This window comes from Malaclemys terrapin, chromosome 12, assembly GCF_027887155.1.
Source record: "Malaclemys terrapin pileata isolate rMalTer1 chromosome 12, rMalTer1.hap1, whole genome shotgun sequence".
NCBI lineage: Eukaryota > Metazoa > Chordata > Testudines > Emydidae > Malaclemys > Malaclemys terrapin.
The window spans coordinates 5,841,268-5,868,301 of NC_071516.1; the positions used below are offsets into that span (position 1 = coordinate 5,841,268).

General features: G+C 45.0%; 1 protein-coding gene across 2 annotated transcripts in view; it reads left to right on the top strand.

The window, feature by feature from the left end:
• MYT1 (myelin transcription factor 1) overlaps positions 1 to 27,034 on the top strand; it is a 110,465-nt gene that overhangs the window by 46,170 nt on the left and 37,261 nt on the right. For both annotated transcript variants that reach the window (XM_054044951.1, XM_054044952.1), the window contains 9 exons: positions 6,939 to 6,993; positions 9,564 to 9,594; positions 13,523 to 13,585; positions 14,434 to 14,681; positions 15,826 to 16,689; positions 18,311 to 18,445; positions 20,221 to 20,311; positions 23,803 to 23,916; positions 25,503 to 25,717. In XM_054044951.1, the coding sequence (XP_053900926.1) occupies positions 6,939 to 6,993; positions 9,564 to 9,594; positions 13,523 to 13,585; positions 14,434 to 14,681; positions 15,826 to 16,689; positions 18,311 to 18,445; positions 20,221 to 20,311; positions 23,803 to 23,916; positions 25,503 to 25,717 (1,816 nt within the window). The remainder of the gene's footprint in view (positions 1 to 6,938; positions 6,994 to 9,563; positions 9,595 to 13,522; positions 13,586 to 14,433; positions 14,682 to 15,825; positions 16,690 to 18,310; positions 18,446 to 20,220; positions 20,312 to 23,802; positions 23,917 to 25,502; positions 25,718 to 27,034) is intronic.

The window sequence follows — 27,034 nt, forward strand, 5'->3', positions numbered from 1 at the left end:
CCTCTCTTCCAAGTCCCAGTGGGATGCATTTGCACCCAGACACTTTGTGCATGCTCCAGCCCTGGCCATTCAGAGTTCCGGCCTATTTTTCATCCTGTGTAAGTGATGTATGCGTTCTCCTTTGATGATCGAAGCCACTGTGTGTCTGCAAAAGAGCAAAGACCCAGAAGTCCCTCCTGCACTTTATGCAAAAGCTTGTTTGAAAATATGGGCCGCATACTCCTTCCAGCTCAAAGAGAGGGTCGGTAGTTCAGTCTCCATGGTGACTTAATCCATGGTCTATCTTCTGAGTTTGCTAACAAGAATGGGTTAATTGGTGACTGGCTTTCTGAGTGATTAGAAGCATAAATACGTTGCACATACTGTGTATGAGGGTACCAACTTCTAGGCACTAGCAGTGCTTAACTGGCACAGTTATGAACTAGCTATCTAGGCTCCAGGCTCACTTTCCAGTCTACCTTCCTCAAAAGGGCAGGATTAAGACCTGAATTTTTGTCCCTCTGTATTTTATTCCCTTTAAATTGAAGCTTTTTACACCAAAGCGAAGAAGTGCTTCCTGTTGTCCTTTTAAAAAAAAAAAAAAGTCGATACGTTGCAAATGGCAAGGTGCTCTGGAACAAGGAATACCACAGCTGTTAGCTCCATCAGTAGGAGTTAGCAGTTTGCAAGCAGCGCCCATTACGCTTTCTGCAGCCCTCTCTATTCTCTGCTTTTTGAATAATTTATCTGCAGGAAATCCAAATTGCCAAGGCCCCAACAGAATGCTTGCCAATTTCTCTGGGAAAACTGACAAAAAAAAAAAAAAAAGGCTCTAGATTTCATTTCAGCTGAACATAGCCGCCTAGCAATCAAACATATTAGTTCTATTGTACAGCATGCATCGGAAGGCATTAGCGAGCTAGCTGAGAGCACGGCACATTTGAAAGGCTCATAAATGTAATGAAGTCCTGTTGACACCTGCTCCTCTCCACACTTTAAATGTGAGCCATTGGTCCATGGGGAACCAGGGCTTTAAAAATAGAAATTATAGTAATTGTCTTCTGGGTTATTGGGAAGGTTGTAATAAACGTAGAAAATAACGCTCTGGCACCACAAGACTGTCGCTGACAGGATGCATAAATTACTCCAGGTTTTGATATTTTCCAGCCCCCCAACAAATGACATAAATCACTGGCTGCTAGTGCTGCATTACCAGGGGGCGGAAGGGAGGGCTACGCGGGGAAATTTCATCTTGCTGATTTGAGACATTTTCTTCAGCGGTGGCACCTCAGGGGGCTTTGTCATCTCCTGGCTTTTAGAAACTAAAATAAACACCTTCGTATGAAAAATACAGGTGCAAATCGCACTTTCTGCCCGTTCACTTCTTACAGCAAAGAAACACACACACACACTTTTTGAAAGGATACGTTCAAGAACTTAGGCAGAATTAGAGTCGGCATTTTGAGTCAGACATTTAAATACAGCCTCTCCTGCTCCTCATTGAAGAACAGATCACGTGGCCAATAGCTGGCTCTTGTGCTGGGCTTTATTCCAATGAGGAGCCAGCGTGCTTTGTTTGCATTATACACTATGCCAGCAGAGCAACAGAAAAGGGAAGCAGCACCATACTGCTCATTACGGTGCATGCTCCAGCTGCACTTTCCAGTTCTGTTCCCTTCCTTCTCCTTTTGAATGTATTTAACCAATGCTAGGAGTCCACACACCCGCTATTTAAACAGTGGTTTTAGTTTTTCGAGCCACTTCGTTTTGTTACATTGCAGAAGCTCATCACATGATGGCCAGCAGGCCTTTGATGAGATGAGAACACTTAGTCAGGGACATTCTGTGCAGAAGGTAATTCACCCTTATTAGGACAAATCGGGTTTGAATGTTCTTGTTCTCTCTCTAAACCAGACCTGTATGATAAACATGGGGATGGAAATGTATTATCTTCTCCCTTCTCCTCCGTGCAGCCGTTTTAAATGGACACTAGAATCCCAATTCTCTGCACCGCTTGGATAACGTTAAAGATGTTTGGCTAGCCAGGAGTTCAGGTACTCAGGAGTCAAGGCATTGCAACAGAAGCAGAGTAATTCCACACTAATGCCTGTGTCAGGAGACAGACTGACAGCTCAGTGGAAAGGGAAGTCCGGCAGTCCTAATCAGGAATCCACTGTACCTCATCAGAAACACTTACATCCATATTAAAAAAAAAACTTGCTTGGTTCCTGCTCCGCTTGAGTCCATGAGAACAGACCTCTGCCTCTACATAGAGTTAATAGAAGATCAGGATCCAAATTGATGTATGTGGGGGGGATCTTGCTCCTGGTTACTTCTTTATAGATCTGGATTGGAGCAGGGCACAACCCTGCCGATATAAAGAAGTCTCTAACTTCAGACATCTCTTTGACCATCTTTAGGATGACATGGAAAGCTGATGCCCTGCCCGCTTTTGAAAGCTTTTAAAGATCCATTGGTGTGTTTCATAAGAGCCTATTCCTATTATTTTAGCTTCTAACTCCTGTTGTTAGACTCTGCCTATTGAGATTGCTTGCGAGAGGGCGCTGGTTTTTACTGGGGACTGCAGGTGCTGCTGTAATATAAATAATTATTTCTCCTCATCCTGCCTAAGCTGTTGCATGGTACTGACTGTTCAACAGATGCCCGCTGCACCCCAGAGGTGGCTGCATGGCAGCTTTCACTACTTCACAGTTTGTTGTGATGCTTAATTAATTAATGTTGAGCACTTTGAAGTCCCAAGTATTATTTATTCATGTTGTCATTCCCTACTGAGCATAATGTTTGATGTCCACAATCTAGAGGTCATCAGGATGCCTCCTTCCATCTGTGTAAAATTTCTCTGAGTGAAGGTAGAGGGGTGCTGTCAAGCGTGCCAAGGAAAAAGCTACACAGAAGATGCTATTCATAGTGCACAACAACAACTTTATTGACTATAAAGACATATGAACAATACAACATGCCCTATACTCTCATGCCAATAGATGGTGATTTTTATATACACTAACGCTCTACAAAAGGCAGATGCCACTTTTAGTGTCTAGAAATTTCATAACAGAGGGAATTCATTTAAGGCTGCACAGAGCAATCTTCAGAGCTTGTGGTTTTAGACAAATAAGCTATCTGTCCTATATCTTACTGCTCACTCAAGCCCCTGCTTGCAGCCTGCCAACAATAACAGCCTTGATCATCTGCTTCTCCCACAAGCATCTCTGTGCTGTCTCCCACAAGGCCCCTTGTGGGTAAGATAAAGCTCCCAGTCAAAATACAGCCACTGTCTTACCCGCCTTCAAAACCCTCCTCAAAACTCACTTCTGTTGCAATGCACACAGAAAGCTGCCATCTGCTGGAAGCCGGGCAGATGGCGAGTTGCTATTACGGGCGAGACAGTGTAGCCTAGTGGACAGTGAACTGGATTGGGCATCGGAAGACCTAGGTTTTATTTCTGGCTCTGCCATTGGCCTGGTGGATGACCTGAGGCTAGTCACTTCGTGCCTCAGTTTCCCCATTTGGGGTAATGGGATAATGACTTACCTCCTTTGAGATCTACTGATGGAAAGTGTTACAAGAGATAGCAGTTATTATTATAACCACTACTGATTGGCTGAGAACTGCACCCACAGCTGGGCTCTGCGAAAACATCCCCTTGCATTTGTTACCCATCTTCCTCCGTACTTTTTAGTCTTATCCACCTGATATGTCTCATCTTGTCAACTATGAGGGGTACAGACTGTCATTTTACTGTACGTTTGTACAGCATCTAGCACAATAGGACACTGACCAGGTGGAGATTTCTAGGCGCTACACCAATATAAACGTTATAATAATAATGCCTGTGCAGATCCCAGTGACCTATTAAAATGATGACACATACATGTTAAATAATACTCCTTAAAAGCACATGGAAAGAGTTGCATGGCACCTTGCTGAATTTTTTTTTCCAGACATGAGCCCCGCTATGAATGATGCAGTGCTGGAATAGCCACATGACCCAAAGAGGGAGTGAAATGCCAAAAATGTGGTGGTTGCATTCAGATAAAGTTCTAAAAGTTTAGATGCTAATCAGAACCTCATCCAAAACTCGCTCAGGCTCGGTCTTCACTGCCAAACAATAGGGACCGCTTTGCATCAAGACCGCTAGTGCCATGTAAAATCCTTGTGGAAACAAGGCACAAATAGTTATTATATCGATGTTGTTAGGCAAGGTCAACCCTCGCCTAGGGTGAACATAAGAACAGAACATAAGAATGGCTGTACTGGGTCAGACCAAAGATCCATCCAGCCCAGTATCCTGTCTGCCGACAGTGGCCAATGCCAGGTGCCCCAGAGGGAGTGAACCTAACAGGTAATGATCAAGTGATCTCTCTCCTGCCATCCATCTCCACCCTCTGACAAACAGATGCTAGGGACACCATTCCTTACCCATCCTGGCTAATAGCCATTAATGGACTTAACCTCCATGTTAAGGGTGAACTGATATCCCAATATTATCCGGACCATCCCAGTATTAGGGGCTTTGTCATCTATAGGCAACTATCCCTTCCTCCGCTCCCCAAAAAACAGTGTCCCAATTTTTCACACTTGCTATCTCTTCACCCTATCTACACCCTACCCAACTTGGGCTTGACCTCAGCTGGCTACATACAGGTAAAAACTACAGTGCCTTGCCTCAATTAGGGTTTCACACCAATTTAGCTGTCTCTCTGGAAAAGCACACACTTTTCAGTCAAGGCATAGCCTTGTCTGCAAACCTGGGCCTACTGAAGTCAATGGGACTGCTCCATGTGGGTAAAGGTAAGCAAGTATGCTTGCAGGATTGAGACCCTAGTCTGTAAATCTCACGGGAATGGGTTGGCTTGCAATATTCCCAGGAGAGACTGGTTCACGTCGGGCTTGGGATAGTTCAGTATAGCCCTCTTTGCAGGTGTGCCAGCAATTCTGGGGGATGTGAAAACAGGAAGCACAAAGGTGCATGTGTGTGTAAATGTTTTTCCAGAAGGTCTGCTCTAGTACAGAGAGGAATTAATTCAGGGAAGTCCTATGGCTGGCAGGATACATAGGCTTGGCAGAATTTGATTTTTATTTTTGTATCATTTTGATGGATAATATTGATATTTGTTTACTTTTAAGGCTCTTTTTTAATTTTGATCAATTTAAATGTTCTGAGTTGGACAAAATTATGGGGCCTCCGGATTTTTTTTTTCTATTTTTATTGATTCAAATTTTCACTGTTGGGGGAAGTTATGGGAGGTCAGACACTAGGGGGGGTCTGACACGAATTATTCAATGACAGTAGACAGTGAGATACCAAAAGTTAAAGCTTTATAACCATTAAAACACAAGTTGTCAACATGATGTGTGAAAATATACAAAGTAAATATCTTGAAATCAAACTCCAAGTTCTCAAGCAGCGTTTTTCTTACTTTGCCTATCAGTGAATTTCAATGATCATCGATAGGAAATATTTTGTCATCGGTTTGTGAGTGTATGATGAAATCAACATTTACCAATAAAAATCCAATCCTTCCAAACCGAGGCATCCAGGAGGTCAGAAGAGATGGTCACCCTAGTCCCTTCTGACCTTAGAATGTATTACATTTTTCTGAAGTTAACTGAATTTCTGGTCATTTATTAAAGGATTGATTTGAGTTTGGGGGAAAGTTTCTGATATCCCCTAGTTACCATGTCTGTTAATAGAGCAGGATCGTTGTTTGTGAAGGGAAAATGTCTTTGTACCTTAGTCCAGCGATTACAGCACTAGGTGGGGTTTTGAAGACCTGTGGGTAACATTTCCCCTGTGCAGAGGACCAACACAAGCCCTCTTCACCTCTTAAGTCTCATTAAAACCCTTACAATGGGGTTTAATGATACTTCCAGGGTGCATAGACCTGGAGCTGGGCTTGTGCAGAGGGGAGAATTTCACCCATTATGATTTTACTCCGTTCTAAAGTTCATCTGGTCATGCTGAAGTTCATCTGGTTCCCTCAAGGCTGTAGCTATTTTCCTTCATGCATACAGCTGGGAAAAGAAGTTGGTAGGTTTTTGGATAGAGTTTTAGGACTTCATCCTGCGATATGGCGTCCCCTTCCACTCTCGCTGCCTTCAATGGTTCCTGAGCTGCTGAGTACCTCGCAGGCCCCTTTGCACAAAACAAAAGCCGCATTTTGACAAGCCTGGCTCAGATGAGTAATCTTTGCTCCTGGGAGCAGCTTCCAATAACATCCATGGAAAATCATTGCTCACAGGAGTAAAACTTTGCAGGGTCTGGCTCCAAAATGGTGTCCTTATAAAGTCCTTTCCCCCACCTCCCCCCCCCCCCCCCAGGATGAAAACATGCAAGTTGTTTTATACTTGAAGGGGCAAACACTCAGCTGGTTCAAGGAAGTCAGTGGAACAATGCCATTTTGCACATCCCCTAAAAAGCAATGTCTGCAAAACAAAGCCAGCTATTTACTTGGTGGGACAGAATATCATATCCATTCTCCCACTGAGCAGCACCTATCTTAGAAGTCCTATTGACTTCAGTGAGATCACTTGTGGTTTAAAATACTCCCTGATGATCATCAGGGTATCACAAGCTGACCATACAAATACTTTGGGGGAAATTCTGGACCCATCAAAATCAATGGTAAAATTCCCACTGACTTCAATAAGGCCATATTTTCAGCCGTTTGGTCCATAGAGCAAGAGAAATGCTACGTTCCTATTGGGTGAAGTCTTTAAATTATAGGGAAAGTACAAATCAGGGCTCCTCCCCTTAGAGTCAACCCAGCAAAGTTAGTCTGGCCTTAATTTGAAAAGTAATACAATCAGTATCTTTCTCAAAAAGACATTACAGCCTCCCCAGCTCCAGGCATTTATATTGAGTAACTGTTTTCAATACATTCTATGTGACTGAGACCTTTTTTTTAAATGCTAATTTTGTCGCTGTTTGATTCCAGATGAGTTTAGAAAATGATGATAAGAGAGCACGCACACGATCAAAGTCTATCAGAGGTGAGCCGTTTATTCTCCTCCTGTGTGGAATTACATACATTGGCTATATCTGAGGTTAATGTGCTCTGGTTTTTCCAAGCAGGCTCTCCTTTCAGACCCAGAATCTCATTCTTTCAAGTTTTTAAAACACTGCTTCCCCGCCTCCCTCCAGCCCAGGAGATCTGTTCACAAAAACAGCTCTAGCAACAAACACTTACACCCCACATAGTATTTAACCTTCCCTCCTCCCCCCTGCAAAAAAAAAAAAAAATCCCTTCCATGCTTAGTTCTATAGGAATCGTGATAGCTTCAGATCACTTCCAGAGGCTTTCATCATGTATGCTCTGCTAGAGGCTTTGAAGTTGAACATCTGAGAGTTCCTGGCAGAGGTTGTACATGCTGCAGAAGCAAACAGGCCATCTCATGGCAGGGACTTGAGGACAAATGACTTGTTAATTTAAAGCTTGATTGCTATTTATTTTCCAGCTTTGCAAAAAAATGTATATTTCATCCTCTAGATGCCTTTTCCCCGCAAAGAAGGAAGGTGCTGTCATCTATATTGTAGTGTGTACAGTCATATCCAGATCATTGGTACCCTGTTAATGATTACAGATCAACCTCTGAATTTATTTTTTCTCTTGTATGGATCTGATGCATTTCAAAGGTCACTGAAAGAGAGGAACTAATAGCACTGGTTAAAATGAAGGGTGATGGGGGAAGGTATTATGCAACTTCATCCACACAGCTGGGCCATTGTGCCTCACTCCATGCTGACCTACATCATTCTCCTTCTAGGCATTTGCATTGCTCAGAAACCAGATACAGCCAATTGTGCTGAATCGTGCCACATTATGTGGTAGGTTTTGTAAGATATGTAATGCTCATTAGGGATTATAATGAGACCAGCCTGATTCTGCTTATTTTCCCACCTTAAACACACTTAAAGCTAGGTCTCCCGATGTGAAAAGGTAATTTCTTGGATACACCATGCTACGTACTGTTGCCTCCAGTTTGTTGAAGTTTGTGAGTCACTCCATTGAGATTTGGATCCCCCAGAAACCCAATTAGCTCAAACAAACTGAGCAGCTGTGTTATGCCTTTTACCCTGTGCCACATAGCATTTTTTTTTCTTCTTCTTTTTTTTCCCTGGCTGTTTGGATTCCTGGCTGGACATCAGGTTTTCAGTAAAGATACAGTAATGTCATCTGAATTATTCAGAAATGAAGAATCACCCCTAAAAATCTAGATCGGGGTGGGCTAACTTTTTGGCCCAAGGGCCACGTTGGGGTTGCAAAACTGTATGGAGGGCTGAGTAGGGAAGGCTGTGCCTCCCCAAACAGCCTGGCCTCTGCCCCCTATCCACCCCCTGACTGCCCCCCTCAGAATCCCTGACTCATCCAACCCCCCCTGCTCCTTGTCCCCTAACCGCCCCCTCCCAGGATCCCTCACCCCTAACTACCCCCTGAGACCCCACCACCTATCCAACCGCCCCATTCCCCGTCCCCTGACTGCCACCCTGACCCCTATCCACACCCCCACCCCCAACAGGCCCCCCGGCACCCCACGCCTATCCACCCCCCCCCCCCCGTTCCCCATCCCCTGATCCCTATCCACACCCCCACCCCCGATAGTCCCCCCAGGACTCCCACGTTTATCCAACCCTCCCCCCCATTCCCTGTCCCCTGACTGCCCCCTCCGAACCTCCGGCCCTTATCCAACCCCCCGGCCCTGGCCCCTTTACCATGCCACTCAGAGCAGCATGTCTGGCAGCCGCACCACCTGGCAGGAGCCAGACACGCTGTTGCACTGCTCTGCAGGAGTACGCAACCCCACTGCCCAGAGCGCTGCCCGCACGGCGGCATGGCTGCGGGGGAGGGGGGATAGCAGGGGAGGGTCTCCGGCTAGGGTGACCGGACAGCAAGTGTGAAAAATCGGGACAGGGCTGGGGGGTAATAGGAGCCTATATAAGAAAAAGCCCCATATATCGGTACTGTCCCTATAAAATCGGCACATCTAGTCACCCTATCCCCGTCCAGGAGCTCAGGGGCCGGGCAGGACAGTCCCGTGGGCTGGATGTGGCCCATGGGCCGTAGTTTGCCCACCTCTGATCTAGAGTCTGTGCTATCGTTACAAAAAGGATTAAAATGAGAAACTAGAAAAATGCACTATTTTAAATGCATCTGAACTGCCAAAAAACTGAAGAGACACGAGAGAACTCAGTCAGTTCGTTTACCGGTAGCGGTCCAGATCCTGAGCGGGTTTAAATCAATGTCGCTCCATGGATTTCCACATTGCCACGCTAGTTTAAACCAGCTAAGAATCTGGCTCAGTGTGTGTGTTTGTGTCTACAGAGAGATGTAGGCCCTTACCCTGAAAACACAACATGCCTAATTGTAACACGCTTAAAGTTAAGCGTGTGTGTAAGTGTTAGCAGGCTGAGGGCTGCAGGGAGTTTATGCTTTTCTATTTACTAGGTAGCCTTGCCTATTTTATGATCTAGGATGGCTTAGCTCAGCGGTGGCAGAGGAATCTGTGTTTTTACTAACAACCTTGTGTTTCTTTCCACTTTTGTTTCCTGTCCCTCCGCTCAGTGCCCACGGAACTCATAGGACAGGAGGTGAGGTAAGAAAAGTTTCTTGTCAGCCCCATAACTTGGGGAGGGGGAGGGATTCTGGCGCATTCCTTAGGGAAATAAAAGCTGTGGAAAGCATTAGGCGGGGCAAATCTATTACCATGCCCAACCCTAACTCCTCCTGCAGCCCCTTCTTCTGCCCCTCCCACTTGGCGAGGCCCATTTTATGGCTATAGGGAAGAAAAATGAACAGGATTTTAGCTGTGTTACAGTTCCTTGTACATCATGTAGCCAGACACTCGGGGCTTGGCCCTGGGTAAGTCCCCTTTGCACCAGCCCAGAGCACAAAGGGACCCCAGGAGGGTTATTGCAGAGTTATAGCAGATTGAAACCGGAGGGGAGAGTTCTCATTGAACCAGTGTAGGGGGAGCTGTAAGGGAACACTGCTTACCCACGCCAGGCAGAAGAGAGGGAGCTGCCCTCTGCACTTCCCCATTCCCACTTTCTTTAATGGCGGGGGATCTGGCTTTTACCATTCACTACCCCCTCCACGCAAGGTGCATTCTATGGTGGGCTGAGGGCGGGAGGCGGCCGGATAGGGATGACAAGGAGCAATCTTTGGCGGGCAGGGAAGCCCCTAGGGGACTGTTCCAGCTGGTGTTAATTAGAGCGGCCCTGTGACTGCCCTATTGCTAGGCCCCACTCCAGCCCATAACCAGTCCCAGGAGAGAGGAGGTGAAACGATGCTCAGGGTCTCCTCTCTCTGGGCTGCACCAAGGGCGAGGTCAGCCTAGGATCCAGTCCCCAGAGGGAACTGCAGCCTTAAATAATGGCACTTGAAAAAGTATCGTTATGTACAATGGTTAACAGCAAACCTCCCCTTCTGTCTCGGGTGTCCTCCCCCTGCTCCCATTCCTGGATCATCCGCTGGTTCCCTGCCCCTCTCATCACTTTGGTCCTCCTCCCCTGTCCATGTTCCTGGTCTCTATCTCCCCTTCCATCCTCGCCCCTGCCTTACAGGATGGATTTTAAAATTATTTAGCCCCACAGGTACAGGATAAGATTTTCCATCGGTACAGATCTGATGCCCACACCCACACCCGTCAGCCTGGCCATCCCATAGCCCGCTGCCTGAGATGTTCAGGCGGTCCTGTTGTTCATTTGGTGTAGCTTGCATGCCAGCAACAGCAAGAGAAAAAAAACTGGAGCAAACCTTTGCAGTCTCACAAAGCTTTTTATTATAAATCACAGGCTCCTGGATCTCTCAGATCTCTGTAAAACTGACATAAGTGCTTATACAAGAGGAGGATTCACTAACCTGGGCATGTGCTAATGGCAGGGGCTGCATTTCCTATGGCCTCTATTAGAAAGCTTTCCATGTCAAAGAGTAATTGGACCTTAACCGTCCTAATTTCGTAGAGTTTCTGCTCCTACGCTCTGCGATGACTCCTGAGAGACGAGCATGGGGGATGCTGGGCATTACACTTCCCTAACTTTTATTGCTGAATACTTGAGTGGAGGTGGTAATTGAAGCAGGTGACATATTTCAGGGGCAGCACAGAGTGCTCCACACAGCCATCTCTGCAGCTGTCACCTAATTGCCTGATTAACTGGACGATTAATCGACTAATTGGAAGCTAGGCATCGTCTGCATGACAATAAGAAGGCTTTTGTAAAAGTATTAAAGCTGTTGAGAAAGAGAGAGAGAAAAAGAGAGAAATTGGTGAATGTTGCAAAGAAAGGGGAACCATTAACAAACCACGGAGCCCTTTGCCACCAGTGACCCCTGCCAAGATGTAAGAAATTTCCATCTCTAAGGATTTCACAAATCAAAGTCCTAGACCAAGATAAAATGACCTGGCATTCCAGAAAGCAGAGTGCCCACCCTCTGAATATTGGACACCTTTGAAGTTGTCTAAAGCTAGGCACCAAAAAAATGGGCCACCTAAAATCACTAGTCACTTTCAATACATTTGGCTCAGAGCCTCTGGGCTATTCTCTCTCTCTCTCTCTTTTTTTTTTTTTTTTTTTTTTTAACCACAGGCTGTAATTTACTGCCTTAAAAAAGGGAATCAACCTTAACTGATTTAGCAAAGTTTAGAAATGCCCATAACATCTTCATCAGAGCTGTTCTTGTTCCACACTAAATAAGCCTTTTTATTTTTTCAGGCAAGTCATTGCTAGCATAACCACTGCTCCGTGTCTCTGTGTGCAGTCACTTAGAGTGTGTCTGGGGCTGTTCAGAACAGAGCAATCTCAGTCATGACTGAAGGCAATTAAAATTAAATAGTCTTTAAGATCATCAGTAAAAGGGAGGGGGACCCTCTTCCAATTATGCATATTAGCCTGGAGAGATCTTCTTATGTATGATCTCGAGCACGTCACTTGGAAGAACCCTCTGAGCTGCCACTTCCACTCAGACGAGGCACCCCGTGAAAGGTGCAGTTTGGTTTGAGCGTATGCACCGTACAGAGGCTAGGAGGCTAAAGAGAACGCTGGGCATCCTCCCAGTTGATCGCGTGAGTTAAAGGAGAATCATCAGCTCAGATATAAAGCAGGTCACAAGTCAGCTTATTGCAAAAGGCAGCCCTGGGGTTTCAGTGTTCCAAGGACATGTAGCAGGACCAGGAGGGTTTTGAGATGAGATAGGTCTAGGGCCTCTCTGGGAGTTCAGCGTCTCTAGCTTCGGCTTTCCTTCCAATCAGCAAGCTCCCAAACACAAAGTGCTGCTGTTCTCCTAGGGCTCCCTGCCCTGAATTCTGGTCAGCAAAGCGTGGCACCACATCAGCTTCCATCTGGACCTTGGCCAGGAGTTAACCCTAACAACCTCAGGTTGGCTCAGCTGGGCTAGTTCATAGGGACACCCGCAGAGGAGGGAGGACCCTGAAGAGTTGCTGCAGTTTCAGCAGCCAGCAGGGGGCAAGGGCCTGGCACCGGGCACGCCGCACATGCGGAGCAGGCCGCAGCACCACCCCCCGCCGCACCGTGCACGGATGCTAGTTACGAGATCACTACGCGTGCGGCTGCATGTGCACCCAGCCAACACCCCTCCCCCGCCCTCGGCAAATTGCATCTCGTGACCAGCAACTGGCAAGAGAGTTGAGAAACCAGCCAGCCCAGTCAAAAAGTGGTCACGCCGTGTCCCGGATGGCCCCCTGGCTTTGCAGCCTATGGCAATAGCCAAAGCCTAATGTACATCCGCCAGGCGAACTGGCTGAAGCTGCTTTTCAGCCTCTGGAGCCCCTATAATTCCTGGAGACTGGTCTATCTGTAGGGGTGACATTTACCAGCGCAGAGGAGCTATGCAAAGCAGCATGCACCACTTCAGGCTGTGTTAAGGGCTTTAGAGGGCACAAGTCGTGCCTAGGGTTTCTGGAGCCCTCGGGGCTGAGACTGTTGCTTCAGCTGAGCGGAAGCCAGGGCAGGGGAGCTAGTGAATTTTGTCCAACATGTCCTGACTCCTATCACCAAAGGCCTGACTCCCTGTGTCCATTCCTCAGCCTGGCCTTCTCAATAGGTCCCCCATTCCTAGCATCCTCAAACAATGCTTGTCTGACAAGCCATAAAATGAAATTTAAAAAACCACGATTTATTTTGTACACTAGTAAAAAGAAAAAGAAAACTAAACAGTGGCAGTGGGAGGCAGGGTACGGTAGTTGTCTGGTCTTTAAAGGCTTGCTTTTACACATGCAAATCTTTAATTAAACATACTCATAAAACTATAATGAACCGTTCATTTAATTAAATGGGGTGACTCATTTCATTAATTTTTAGCAAACTGCAAAGCCGCCATCCTGCCCTCCTTGCTTGGCATTCAAAGGGATGAAATGAACTATTTAAAGGAAATTATCTTCCTTTTTGCAGTTTTTGTTCCTTCTGCACAGATTCTTTTTAACTCTCCCACAGTTTATATACTTTAATTAAAACGCATTCTCCAAGTCATCACCGTTCTTGTTGCTTGATTGTTTCCCCCTCAAGCTGCCCTACCCCAGGATGTAATGGCTCAGGACACATCCGTGGAAAGTATGCAAGACACAGAAGGTAAGATTTGATCTAGCAGATTTCCAGTCTAAGGAACCTGAATGCCAGTGGTAGAGAGATGTAAGAATCAAGACAGACTGACCCTGATCCAGCTCCATTAACTACAATGGGAGTTGGATCAGGTCCTAAATGAGCTTCCCCAAACTCACAGCCGATGCAGAAAGGAGGAGGCTGTATTGCTATAAAATGAGTTTATTAATTCTGCTGAGATGTCTTCAGGCTGAGGACTTGGTCTGCTTGCTACTTGCGTGCATGGTGGAGGGAAGTGGGGTGGGAAATACCAGTTTGTTGCCTGCCTTGGAGTCCATTCTTCTGCTAACAGATTTTTCATCAGTGCATTATATTATGCAGATCTGGACTCCTGGTGCCCATGAGTTAAATATGCCACAATGGCTGAACCTAAATACCAGTTCTAGTTTTATAGCTAGAAGCAACCAACAGCCTTTAGTATCCAACAATGTCCAGGTTAGAAACAACTGGGCCTAGCGTAAATTGTGATGGCAGATATAAGATGCGATAGGACTAAATGTTTTTACTGAGCCAGGCAAACTCCCAGTGATCTCTGAGCAAAAACTGAGTAAAGGCATCAGGAGCTGGTCCATTCATAGGTGAGTTTCTTTAGAGAAGAGTGAAAAAGAATGAAGGCCAGATCTTCAGCTTGGTCAACAAAGCTAGGACAATGTAAACCAGCTGAAGATCTGGCCCTCCCTGTGCATTGCCCAAAGTTGACCCGTTTCTCTTCAGTCCTTAAAGGACTTTTTTACCCCTTGCTGCATTGAATAAAGCATCCATTTCTGAGGTCTTTCTCAGACCTGCTCCCTCATGCAATGAGTTCTCTTTTCCTCTAGTTTACAAAGCTGCCCTCTAGCAAAGAAGAGGAAACTTCAGGATGCTGAGGCCGAGCACCTGGTGTCAAAGAGAAAATCCCACCCCCTGAAGCTGGCCCTTGACGAAGGCTACAATGTGGACAGCGATGGGAGCGAGGAGACGGAGGTGAAGGAGGAGTCTGTCACTGATGAATCAGAGGGGACTTTGGAGGAGGAAGAGGCAGAGACGATAGAACAGGAGGAGACCCCCAGCCCTGAGCCAGCGGAAGGTGCTTTATCATTATTGATTGCAGAGCTTATTTTACAGATGGAAAAAGGGCAGTGAGTGTTAATAATGAAGAGTTATAGTGCCTCTAAATTATGTATAGGATGGGTTCTTCCATTATATTCAGTGGAAGAACAACAGAAAAACCCTGTTTAATCTGAGAAGGGCTGTTCCTGGCTATGTTCCTGGTCACAGACTGTCTCCAACATCTTAAAAATAAGAGCTTTCCCATCAGTGACGATTCCTGGGGAAGGAACTATGAGGGTATAAAATCACTTCTCTGTGTGGCTCAATATGTAAAGCAATAGGAAAGGCACACTGGAGTCTTGGAGCCTGATCTAGAGACAAGTAGTGAGCTTTTCTGTTGTCTTCAACCTGTGGAACTCATTGCCGGAGGATGTTGTGAAGGCCAAAACCATAACTTGGTTAAAAAAGAACTAGATATGTTCCTGGAGGATAGGTCGATCAATGGCTATTAGCCAGGATGGGCAGGAATGGTGTCCCTAGCCTCTGTTTGCCAGAAGCTGGGAGTGGATGACAGGGGATGGATCACTTGATGATTCCCTGTTCTGTTCATTCCCTCTGGGGCACCTGGCATTGGCCACTGTGGGAAGACAGGATACTGGGCTAGATGGACCATTGATCTGACCCAGGATGACTGTTCTTATGCTCAGTGGTCACAGAGTAAGGCCCCTAGGCCCAAATTCATGCCACTCTCATTGGCTTTGGGAGGAGGTATATGTGCATAACCCGGGCAGAGTTTTGGCCCTGGGACCTCAGCCTTCTCCCTTATCTCTTTCTTTGTAAATGTATTTGTGTATCATGGACCCCTGTTTATTGAGGTAGTTTGCATCAGCCTCCAATGGGGTGCTCTTTAGCCTGAAAACATCACCTTGGGCTAGTGCAGACAACGTGCAAAACTGTGTAGCTGATGGTTCAGTGGAGAAAATAGATATCTGAAGGTGTTACTCATCTTATCAGTGGGAATCATTTTAAAATGGAAATCCCTTTTTATACCTGCCATTACTAAATGCAATAAATCAGGCTTCACCCAGGGCATAACAGCAAGACTTGGGGTTCAGTTAAGCTGAAAGGAGACAAAGAGCTCTTTATGAGCTTATAACGTTTTTCCTTCTTCCTTTTTGCAGTAAGAAGCCCAGCAAAATCATCACACTATGGACAAAATGCAGCTACCAGTACACCCGGCCCTAGCAAGGCCAATTACAGCAGCTATCAAGAAATCATTGCCAACTCTCTCCTAAATCTAGGCCAAATAGCAGAAGAAACCCTTGCAATAGAGGGGCAGATGCCTGAAAATGAACTGCAGGTCTCCAAGCCTCCTGTTAATGTTGTGCACCTGGTCCATGAAGGGGCGGAAGAAGAGGTGGTTGAGGAGGAATGTGACAAGGAAATTATCATCCACACTGAGGATGCGGAGGAAGTCATTGAGGTCACTAGTGAACGAAGCAGTGAATTGTGTCCAGAGCATCGGGACGATCTGAACTGTGAGGAGTCCTGCAAGTTGCAGAAGGCCATGCAAGCAGAAGCAGAAGAGGAGGAGGACGATGAGGATGAAGAGGAGGAGGAGGAGGAAGAAGAAGAGGAGGAAGAAGAGGAGGAGGAGGAGGAGGAAGAGGAAGAGGAGGAGCTGGCACCTGAAGTCATCTGTGAAGAAACTCCTCAGACGTCTCGGGACTCCCAGAAAACACACTGTGAAGGGCGGTTCAGCCCAAAACCTGAGTACTCGGTCATCGTGGAGGTCAGGTCAGACGACGACAAAGATGACGATGCTCGCTCCCAGAAATCTGCCGTGACAGATGAGTCTGAAATGTACGACATGATGACCAGAGGGAACCTGGGGCTACTGGAGCAGGCCATTGCGCTCAAAGCCGAGCAGGTTAAAATCATGAGGGAGCCCAGCCGCCTGCCAGGGGAGCACGTAAAGCATTTCCAGGTGGACGAAAAACAAAACAAACCTTTGGACGCTATCAGAAAAAACTACTACAGCAAAGGTGGAGTATCTGAACAAGCTTCCATGCACCATCTTCCTCCCCAACAGCCTTGCACTGTGAAAGAATCTGAGCTTCACTGCTAAGTGTTCCATGAAAACTAGCTGGTTGTGGATTTTCAAGCTCGGTTAGGTCATTGAGCCACATAGTTCCTATTACTCTCAGTGGGAATTGCGTGGCAAGTTCCCTAGTTGGCTTTGAAAATCTCAACCTGTACCTCTAAGACAGAAATGAGAAAAGCGATGCAGAGTGGATAATCCGGGAGATTATTTATATTCATTTTATTTCTTTCCATTTATTAAAATGTTCTCACCCAGTCTTTTGGCTATAAAGTCTTCCCAGTGACAATTAAGACCAAAATCCATAAGCTAGGACCCTCCAAAATAAACTCAGAACAAAAACTCTCCCACCAGTGCCACCCTTCTAGTCATTCTTCCCATTCCAGAAAAAGCCTGTGAGACCAGATACTATGGACCTTGTAGCCTGATTTTAAGGGCATTTGGGCTTTGGTGCCATATTTTACTTGAGCAATAGATAAGTAGAAGCCTTCTCCATGGGGCCATGATGAAAGTGTTGAATAGACACATGGAGAAAGTTCCATCAATATCCTCAATCCATCAATTTCATCAGAATCTTTAATCAGCACCAGTTTACTTTTAAATAGATTTTTGAACTAAAACTACAAAGGAAAGCTTTGTAGACAGGAACCACCTGATTCCATGCACACCTCTCCTATTGAGAGTTTGTCATCCTCTTTCCTAGCATAGTGCAGGAAAGTGGTGGTGGGGGGGAATATTTGCAAACGTTTCCCCCTTTTCATTTTGAAATTAAAAACTTTAACAATTTTTGAAATTGAAACACAAACAAAATCAGCTAGCTCTATCAATTTCCATTTGAAAAGTGAGTGAAAACTTTCATGAACAATTTCATTTAAAATGTTCCTAATTTATGAATCAATGAATTAACTTTCAAATTTCAGAACTATTAAAATTTGAAAAATTTCAACTACTTCTGCATAGGACTCATATGAAAATATCAACCTGAAAACTAATGCAGTTCACGTATTTTTCAAGCAGGGTATCATTTGCTGAACCTTTCTGGATTCTGCAGGAAGTGTTAGACACTAAGTGGGCAGGCCTATAGAAACTGAAGCCTGGCCTAAGATCAATAATTTCTTTTGGCTTGGCTTGGTCCATGATTGAAGATGAGCCAATGGGATTATCCTGGCATAATTCTTAGATGACCTCACTGACCTTATATAGCACATTACACGATACATTTTCAGCCACACTGAGCATGGCCTCCCTTTCGTATCCACCCGCAAAACTTGCACCTGTATTTTTAAACCTATAAAAATGTAATTGGGTGTGCAAATCAGAGTATTTGCACCCGTAACTACCCGATTTGCTCCAACAATCAGGCAGCTAGTGGTGTGAATATTCAACCTTGGACTCTCACTTGAACTACAGATGCAAACATATCCCAAAATCTTGGTGATAAACTCTATCACAGCAGTGCTATACAATAGCTCCTTTTCTTTTATCCAGTCATCATGATTTGTACCCAGTTGCTGCCCTTACCTTGGGTAATATTTTTCCCACATCCCCCTCCTCATATTTCCTAGATCCCTCAAGACCTGAGAAGCGAGAGATCAAATGTCCTACTCCAGGTTGTGATGGCACCGGTCACGTCACAGGCCTCTATCCTCACCATCGCAGTCTGTCTGGTTGCCCACACAAAGACAGGATCCCTCCAGAGAGTGAGTATACTGTAGAGATTTCCACACCGCAGAAAAAGGGCTGCCTAACCTGGGGTGCTGAGGCACTTAGCAGGTTTGCGCCTTAGAGCACATCTGTATTACAGTCTTGAGTATGAATGGGAGCTTGTCTAGTTGCATCCACACTAGCTGAACTCTAGTTAGGACACTAAAAGTAGAAGTGAGGTCACAGTGGCAAGGGCTTCAGTGCAGGTTGCACAAGTGACTATGTACCTATGGGGTGGGGGGGAGTCAGGCAGATTTGTGCAGCTCACCCTGCAGCATCCTCACTTCTATTTTTAGTGAGCTAGCTAGAGTACAGTTAATGCAGATCCGTCTACACAGGTTGCCATTTTACATCCCAGCTACAGTGTAGATGCACCCTTAGAGTGAAATTCACCCCTGTGCAGAAGAGCCCCATCACAAGGCCAGGGCACCACTGAAGTCGCACGTAAGCCCTCCAAATACAACTTAAGTGGTGCACAGCTCATGTGCCGGCCTTCTGCCCTGGGGTAATTTTTGCCTTAAGAGCATTGTTTAATTTCTCGTGTTGTGTGATGCAGTTACAGTGTCTTACCATTATGATGACAAAAGTTATAGCTACCCTTATGGGAAAGTTCTGGAGAATTTAATAGAAAATAATAACCTTTGTATAGGCTTTTAGATCCATCCCATGCAGATCTCCCTACTATAGAATTCTATAGGGTGGCCTAAAAAAATGCTACTTTTAGAAAGGATCTCATTCTCTGTTAACTTCTCTAGGTGTTGTCAGTAATTTCAATAGAACCCTACTGATCTTCTGTTGAACCATGTCGGTTTGGTCCCTATATTGAATCCCACAGATTCCCTCCCCCGTCCCCCCCATGGAATAGCTTGTTGGGAAGAGGGAAGAAGAGTGAAAAAAAAAATCTCTAGAGCAAATTTTTTTTTATTGTATAGCAAAAAAAAAGTAACCATTTGATATGTGCACTAGAGTCAAATCTCTTTTTAATCACTCATGACCTGACAGTTACAACATACCATATAAACATTCATATATTCTGCAGAAAATATTTATCATTATGCCATTTTTTTTTCAAATATAGATTTTTATTTCTATTTGGACCAACATCCTAAATAGAATTCTCTGTACATGTAAATAAAGTTCAGTATTGTGTGCTCATGATAATGGAATAATGGCCAAAAAAAACCCACAACCGCTGCCTTATCTGTAATTTCAGAGGTTGCAGACCTGCCATAAACACAGAACTGCAGGAGACAAGGTGAAAGTAACAGTTATCTTCACACAAATGTGCATACAAAAAATAAAATGAAAAAGCAAGCTGCGTGCTTTCTGAAGGCTTGCAAAGCAAATTATTTTCTTTACTTTTAAGGTCAGCGCTGCAGGGAGCAATAATCCTGAAGATTAAAATTTTTAAAAATCAAACAAAGACTAGTCCTAAGGATAAAAGCATAGATACAACTCCAATCACTTAAATCCACCTGAAATGGGCAGGCATGGCTCCGGAATGAAGGGGGAGGAGGAAAAATGGATTGCAATCAGCTAACAAGGAAAAAAGACCAAGCTGGCCTGTGCAGAAATGCTAATCTAGTGCTGACCTGAGCAGTGTTGGCTTGTAACTCTTTTCTGTAGGCAGACAACTTTTAATTGCACAGTTTCATATTTGCTGATTTCTAGGAAGCCACCATCAAAACTTGACTATTTGTCTTTTTTGCTCTGTTTTTATAAAGTTGTTTTTACTTCCCTCCCCTCTTCCCTTCCTCTCCTCGCTACAAAGTCTTGGCTATGCACGAGAATGTGTTGAAATGCCCAACACCAGGCTGCACAGGACAGGGTCATGTGAACAGCAATCGCAACACACACAGAAGGTACTTACTTCAAGTTCTAATCAATAACCGCAGGGGCTGAAATGTCGTCAAGGCAAACAGCAAAAATTACATTGGTTTTATCCCTGCATAATGAACTTCACACTGAGATATGGTGTAACTAAGACAGATTAATTATAGATGGCTATAAAGAACTGGAAATCAGACAGAATATCAGGTATCAGATGGAAATGGGCAAGAAGGCAGAGCAGAGTTTCTTGGTTTGGGTGCAGGCATTTAGTTAGAGTGGAGTCAATGAGATGGTATTCAGCTGTAGAGGAAGTTTAAGATGAGTTTCTAGTCCAAATGAGGGTTAGCGTTTGATGGCACAGAAGACTTGTGAGGTTTTTGGTTGGTAGAAATGTCATACGATCAGCTATTTTCACATGAATTTCTGCCATCTCAGCATGAATTTCATCTGTAGCTCCAACAAAAGTGAAAAATAGCCCCCATCTAGTTTTGGATCTCAGACAGAACTAATCAGTAGAGATTGGTTCAGATCTGGAGATCTGAAATTGTACGTACCTCAAGTTCTGGTTTTGCCCTCGCTCTAGTGTAAAGAAGGTTATTGGTGGATGAGAATTCTGAGGTGATCCTCAGAAGATGTTTCATTAGTCAGGAGGGCTTCTAAGAAGCTTGTGGTGCAAAGAAATGCCAATGGTGTTGCCTTGAACAATATAGGCTGTATAACAGAGTGCTGGGGTTATCTAGCTCAAGCTTAGGACTGTCTTGGTCAAATCATTTCACTTTAATGGACATACAGATTGGCTGACAGAATCATAAATGTTAAATTCGTTTGTAGGCGCTAGGTGAGTTTGGGTAATTATTTATTCATATGTTGTGGGGAGGTCATGAAATAAATTGATGTGATGAATGCCTCCTCACAGCCTGAGAGACCAGAGGAAAGTGAGTGAAATGTTCTCACTTAATTGAGAAGACCCACTTTTCATGCACACTAACTAGCAGGTAGCAGTGAGCATCTGCAACGCAAGTGGAAGCATCCACCATTACTGACAGATGCGCATAGGTGGCAGTTGGCCCAGAAAAGAGCAGCAAGAGAAGTTCATTTTCAGTTTACCTGCAGGTCAGCCCAGTGATAATACAAGGGACGGTCAGCTGTTTTCAGTCTGATAGTCGATGTTCAGCGCGGGAGGGGGGAAGTGGTTGAGAGTTGGGTTCATGAACTAGATTTGAGTCTAGTGGCCTGAAATCAAATGCTGGCTTGGGTCACTGGTGATAATAAGTACGAGGGCCTTAGTCAACATCACAAAACTGCCACATAACCTCTGCGCAAAAGGTGTCTGTGACTGGAATAGCAGGGGTGAGCCCGGCCAGGACTGAGGTTCAGATGCAGAGCTCTGTAAGGGAAGATTTGTGGAGCGCCTCCTGTACTATGCCTGCTCAAGCCAGCCCTAGCAGCATCTCTCCTAAAGGAACGCTGAATTCACAGACGTCAATAGAAGTTTTGCCTGACTCAGGACTGAGTAAACATGGAGGGCCTGGAGCCTGTCTCCATGGGAACAAAGCCTCTCCACCCATAATTCCAGTCAGACCCTTGCACAAGGAGGGGCGCAGGAGTATTTCCTTCAATAAGCTGAGGTTCCATGCCCCTCAAAGCCATGAATCCCCTGAGACCATGACAAAGAGCATCTGTACCGAGGCCCTTTGCCGCTGCATTAGTGCCAGGGCCCGCTGGCTCCCACATACCCTTGGAGAGAATCGCTTCTACAGGGGCCAGGTTGCTAGTGGCTGCCTTGGTATCAGCTACTTCAGAGCCATTCTTTGGGCTTGAGGGGGATGTTTTCCAAGCCACTGAGAAGGGAAGCCATCTAAGTTGCTGCAGACTCTCTCCACAGGAAATTCCACCAGCTTCCCCCGCAGGTGTGAAGGGGAGAATCCAGTGTCAGCCTGCGGGCTGCCTACGCCAGGCCCTACCCTTCACCTGTTCTTGCCCCGCCATCTCCATGTGTGTGGAGCCTGAACCCTGCAGAGTTCTGACAGAGGAGCTTCCACAGTGGGGACAGAAGCGGGGTGCTTGACACAGAGGTGGCCCAGACCTTCCCAGGACCTCCGCCCCCCCCCAAGCTAGGATAGGAAGGGGCAGGATCCCCACTGCAAACATCTGAGGAGGGGGCGGTCAAGGCCTGGAGGAGCCTAAAATGGGAGCCTCTCCTGTAATACCGAGTTACAGCCAATCATAGCAAGCATTTCAGGATCTGTCTGGCCTAGGCTACGAGTGGCTCCTCTTCAGCCTTTCCAGGGCAGAGTGGGGAGTAAGTAGCTTCTCCTCCCCACCCCTTTCATGGCTGCCCAAAACAGCAGCCCCTTCACTCCCTGCACGGGGTGGGCAGAAAACAGGACTCCACAAAGGGTCCTGGCTCCATCACCCACCCTTGTAGCAATGGCCCATGGAATGGAGCTCATGTACCCAGGGGTGCAATCTGTCCCATATCCAAGGAGCTGCGCCGAGGGGGACTGTGCCTCTCTCAAGGCAGAATCTTTTTGGGACTCCTTTGGGACAGGGCAGTGCCACACCACAGCCTATGGACAGCTGTGGCTTAAAAGCCACACTCAGGCCCCATCCATGTAGGTCCTGGCAAACGTGTGTAAAAGTCCCACCAAGCCCCCCAGTACAAGTAGATGTTGACACAACTGCACATCTACAAAGCACATTTTCCACTGAAATCATCCCTGGAAATGTTTGCTTAAGCAAGGAACCAGAACAAGTAAGGAGAAGAAATTCCATTTATTTATTAAAACTTCTCCAAATGAACCATACCTCCCTCATTCTCTCTTTGAGAAACTTGACCCAGTTTATTGATTTTTTTTTTATCCATATCCTGGTTCTTTGAATGCTTCTGAACTTTTGTTTCTGAGCAATTCACTGTGGATGCCTGAATGCTTTACAGGTTGCCAAAAAATAATAATAATAATAATTAATAATAAAGTATCAGAGGGGTAGCCGTGTTAGTCTAGATCTGTAAAAAGCAACAAAGAATCCTGTGGCACCTTATAGACTAACAGACGTATTGGAGCATAAGCTTTCGTGGGTGAATACCCACTTCGTCAGATGCATGTAGTGGAAATTTCCAGACACCATCAGCTCAGGATTAAACAAAGACTGTGAATGGCTAGCCAACTACAAAAGCAGTTTCTCCTCCCTTGGTGTTCACACCTCAACTGCTAGAAGAGGGCCTCATCCTCCCTGATTGAACTAACCTCGTTATCTTTAGACTGATTCTTGCCTGCATCTTTATACCTGCCTCTGGAAATTTCCACTACATGCGTCTGACAAAGTGGGTATTCACCCACGAACGCTTATGCTCCAATACGTCTGTTAGTCTATAAGGTGCCACAGGACTCTTGTTGCTAATAATAATAAAGAGATTTTCTCATGGGCTCAGTGCATATCCTGGTTTGTAAAGCATATGGAGATCTTCATCCCAGTTCCTCATGCTTAGCTTTTTCTTTCTTTCTCGTTTAATTCCATACAGTTTATCTGGGTGCCCCATAGCCGCTGCTGAAAAATTAGCCAAATCTCATGAAAAGCAACAGCCGCAGGCCGGTGACCCCTCTAAGAGTAGCTCCAATTCTGACCGGATACTCAGGTATGTTAGCTTTATAACAAAGGATTTGCAGCAACATTTCTTCCAACCCCAACTCCCACCAAAATAAAAGAATGTAAAATCTGCTGCAAAAAGCACCCTGTCACAATCCATCCATGTACTGCTGTATCTTGGTACTGCCGATGCCTGTTATTTTGATCATAAGTCTCTCCAAGGTGCGGGGATATTTAATTGATGATCCCATGGAGGACATCCAGGACAATGAATTGCTTCTGTAGCATCAATTAATGCTGAGGCTACAGGCCAAAGGGTTTTAACAGTACAGCAGAAGGCACTTGTGCTGATTACACTACAATGCAAACTGCCTGAGAATTATGGCTATTATATTAGCATTATAAGTAGGGGGTTGTTTGTTTTTTAAGGCCACGTACAAATTATTCAATCGCAGCTTTTTTTAAAATAAACCTCAACACTTGTCTTTCTTTGACTACATGGCTTGCAGAAATGGGACCCCGTTGGTTCGAAGGGAGTGTAATCATTTTTGAATGATTTGATTGATTTGTTTTGGTTTTATCTGATCTGCCTGGGATGAGGACTGGCCAGCACTAAGGATGTCCCTGATGATTCCTTGCCTATACAGTTTTGTGATTCATGATGCTATACCTGGATTGTAATATGGTTAGTTAGTTTACAATGAGAGCACTAAGGCAAGACTGCTGTGCAAACCCTTCTAAATGTTGATGTGCCACAGCCCAGCGAAGCATCAAGCTCTGATGGGTTTTTTTTTTTTTTCCAGAACAGCTGAAAACTCAGGTCAGCTGGAGTTGTGAGTGCTCAGCATCTTTGGAAGGAAAAAAAAAAGACCATTAGCATTATTTATTGATTTATTTATTTATTTGTGGTAGTCCCCACTATGTGCTAAGCCCAAGGTGCTCACAGTCTAAGGAATAACCAGTGGAAAGAGGTTAGAGGAAGGGGAATAACAATAGGCAATTTATATGCAAGCCAAATTGATTCACTATGGGCTGCACAGCAGAAGTGGGTCATTAAAAGGGACTCTGCAGATAGGGTAGCGGCCTTCCCTTATTGTGTGTTCATATTCACTGTGGAGTCAAACGTACAGTGGTGACTTGAGCTTAACTCTGCTCTCTTTGTAATATTTAATGCCATTTCTTTTCAGCTCTCCCAAAGGACAGCACTACCCCAAGATTTTATTTCTATTGGCAAAGAAAAAACATAGATACCGTGTCCCACAATAAAAGGTTGCATTGTGATTTATGCAATTAACATCACTGGATCCAGTGCAAGAATTACGAATGTGAAATTTCCAGCCCTACTCTTTAGAAGCTCAGGGTCAGATTCTGATCTCTGTTTCTCTGGTGTGAGTCTGGAGGAAATGAAATCAGAATCTGGCCCACATCGTATTTTGTAAGGAAAACCTGATAAACCCATGAACGGAGTTATGAAGAAATGATCCTGCTTTGTTTGGGGCATAATATTCGTAAACCATCCTCTGGAGAAAAGATATGACTTGGCGCTTTCACTGTGAATCACTTACAAAGCGGGGAAATGAAAGAAGTATTGTTGATTGTTAGGTTTTGGTTCTTTTTTTTTTTTTTTATCTGCAGGCCTATGTGCTTTGTGAAGCAGCTGGAGATTCCTCAGTATGGGAGCTACAGGCCCAACATGGTTCCAGCAACCCCTAGGGCCAACCTGGCCAAGGAGCTGGAGAAGTACTCCAAGGTCACCTTCGATTATGCAAGTTTTGATGCTCAGGTTTTTGGCAAACGCATGCTTGCCCCAAAGATTCAGACTAGCGAAACCTCACCGAAAGCCTTTAAATGTAAGTTGGGACAAGCGAGGGGTTTGGTGCTGAGTGCTCCGTACTTTATCAGCAAATATCACAGGCCAGAAAATACTGTGGCTCTTGGGAGGGTGTGTTTGAGTGAAAGAGATGGGACAAATAAGGACATCTGTCTATGGAGTCCTTAGCCCAAAGGACAGTTTCTTTGGCTTCAGCTTTGGGGAGAATTGCATCCAGCCTTGGGTACGTTCATCTGAACAATAGCTATAGGTGGGATAAGTTACACAGTAGCCTCCAGTTTGTCCCCAATATCTTACAACTCATATATATTCCTCCATTCATCCATCTGTTTCTATTCTAGCTAGTTGGCTTATATTTTATCTCTTCTCTATCTGATATCTAACTACGATATTCTGTTTGTCTCATGTATTATATTGTATTAATCATACACCGTCTAGCCATCAGTTATCTAACATCTTATCTATCTTATCTACCAAGGATTTTGCATGACTTGGCAGAGCCATTGACCAAAGGAAGCCTCCAATTAAATGCATGTATAAAATGAAATGATCAAATAACCCCCGTGAGGATGGATCTTTAGGTGTAGGAATTGAGATGGACATGGTGGGCTAAAATTAGCAATCGTATGTTACACCTCTGTAGTGGATGGCCAGTGCAGACTGATGCAGTTTCACTGTTTAATGTTCCTACTCCATTAGTCTCCACACATGCATGCTGAATCCATCTTTTAAAGCATAAAAAAAAAAAAAAGATTTAGGAAACCAGTTTGCAGAAGTCAGCAGCCTCAAGAGGGCTTTCTCTTTGTAGCTAATCCCACTTTCAGAGTCCTGTTTAATCCTGACGCAGCTGCTCTCTAAAAAGTGCTCATGCTTGAAAGCATCCTGGTTGTTGCACTACAATGGAAGCTCCCTTTTATTACAGTACTAAATCTGTAAAGGATCAGACAATGAAATTGGATGGAGGCCAGAGAGCACAACTGCCACTGTCATCCTGGGTTAGGGCTGATGGAAAAGTAATTTGTTTCCCAGCACAAGTGATTCTGCTGCTGAATAGATTGTGTTATTTGCAATATTCGCAAAGAATTTTCAGGGTAATTGTACTGACAAAAATAATTCCAGCAGCCCCACTAGGATAATCCCTTCTATTTTTTCTCATCACTCATTTTTACTAATTTGCTGATTGCAAGTCCATTAGTGCTAGCAATACTTATGAAATGGAAAAGCATCACTGAGTGTACAGTGTGAAATTGAAATTGGCATCTCACCATTCTGGATATTGTCAGGTTATGCTTTGCAAATACCCCGACCCCACCAAAATACATGGATTAAACTGGAC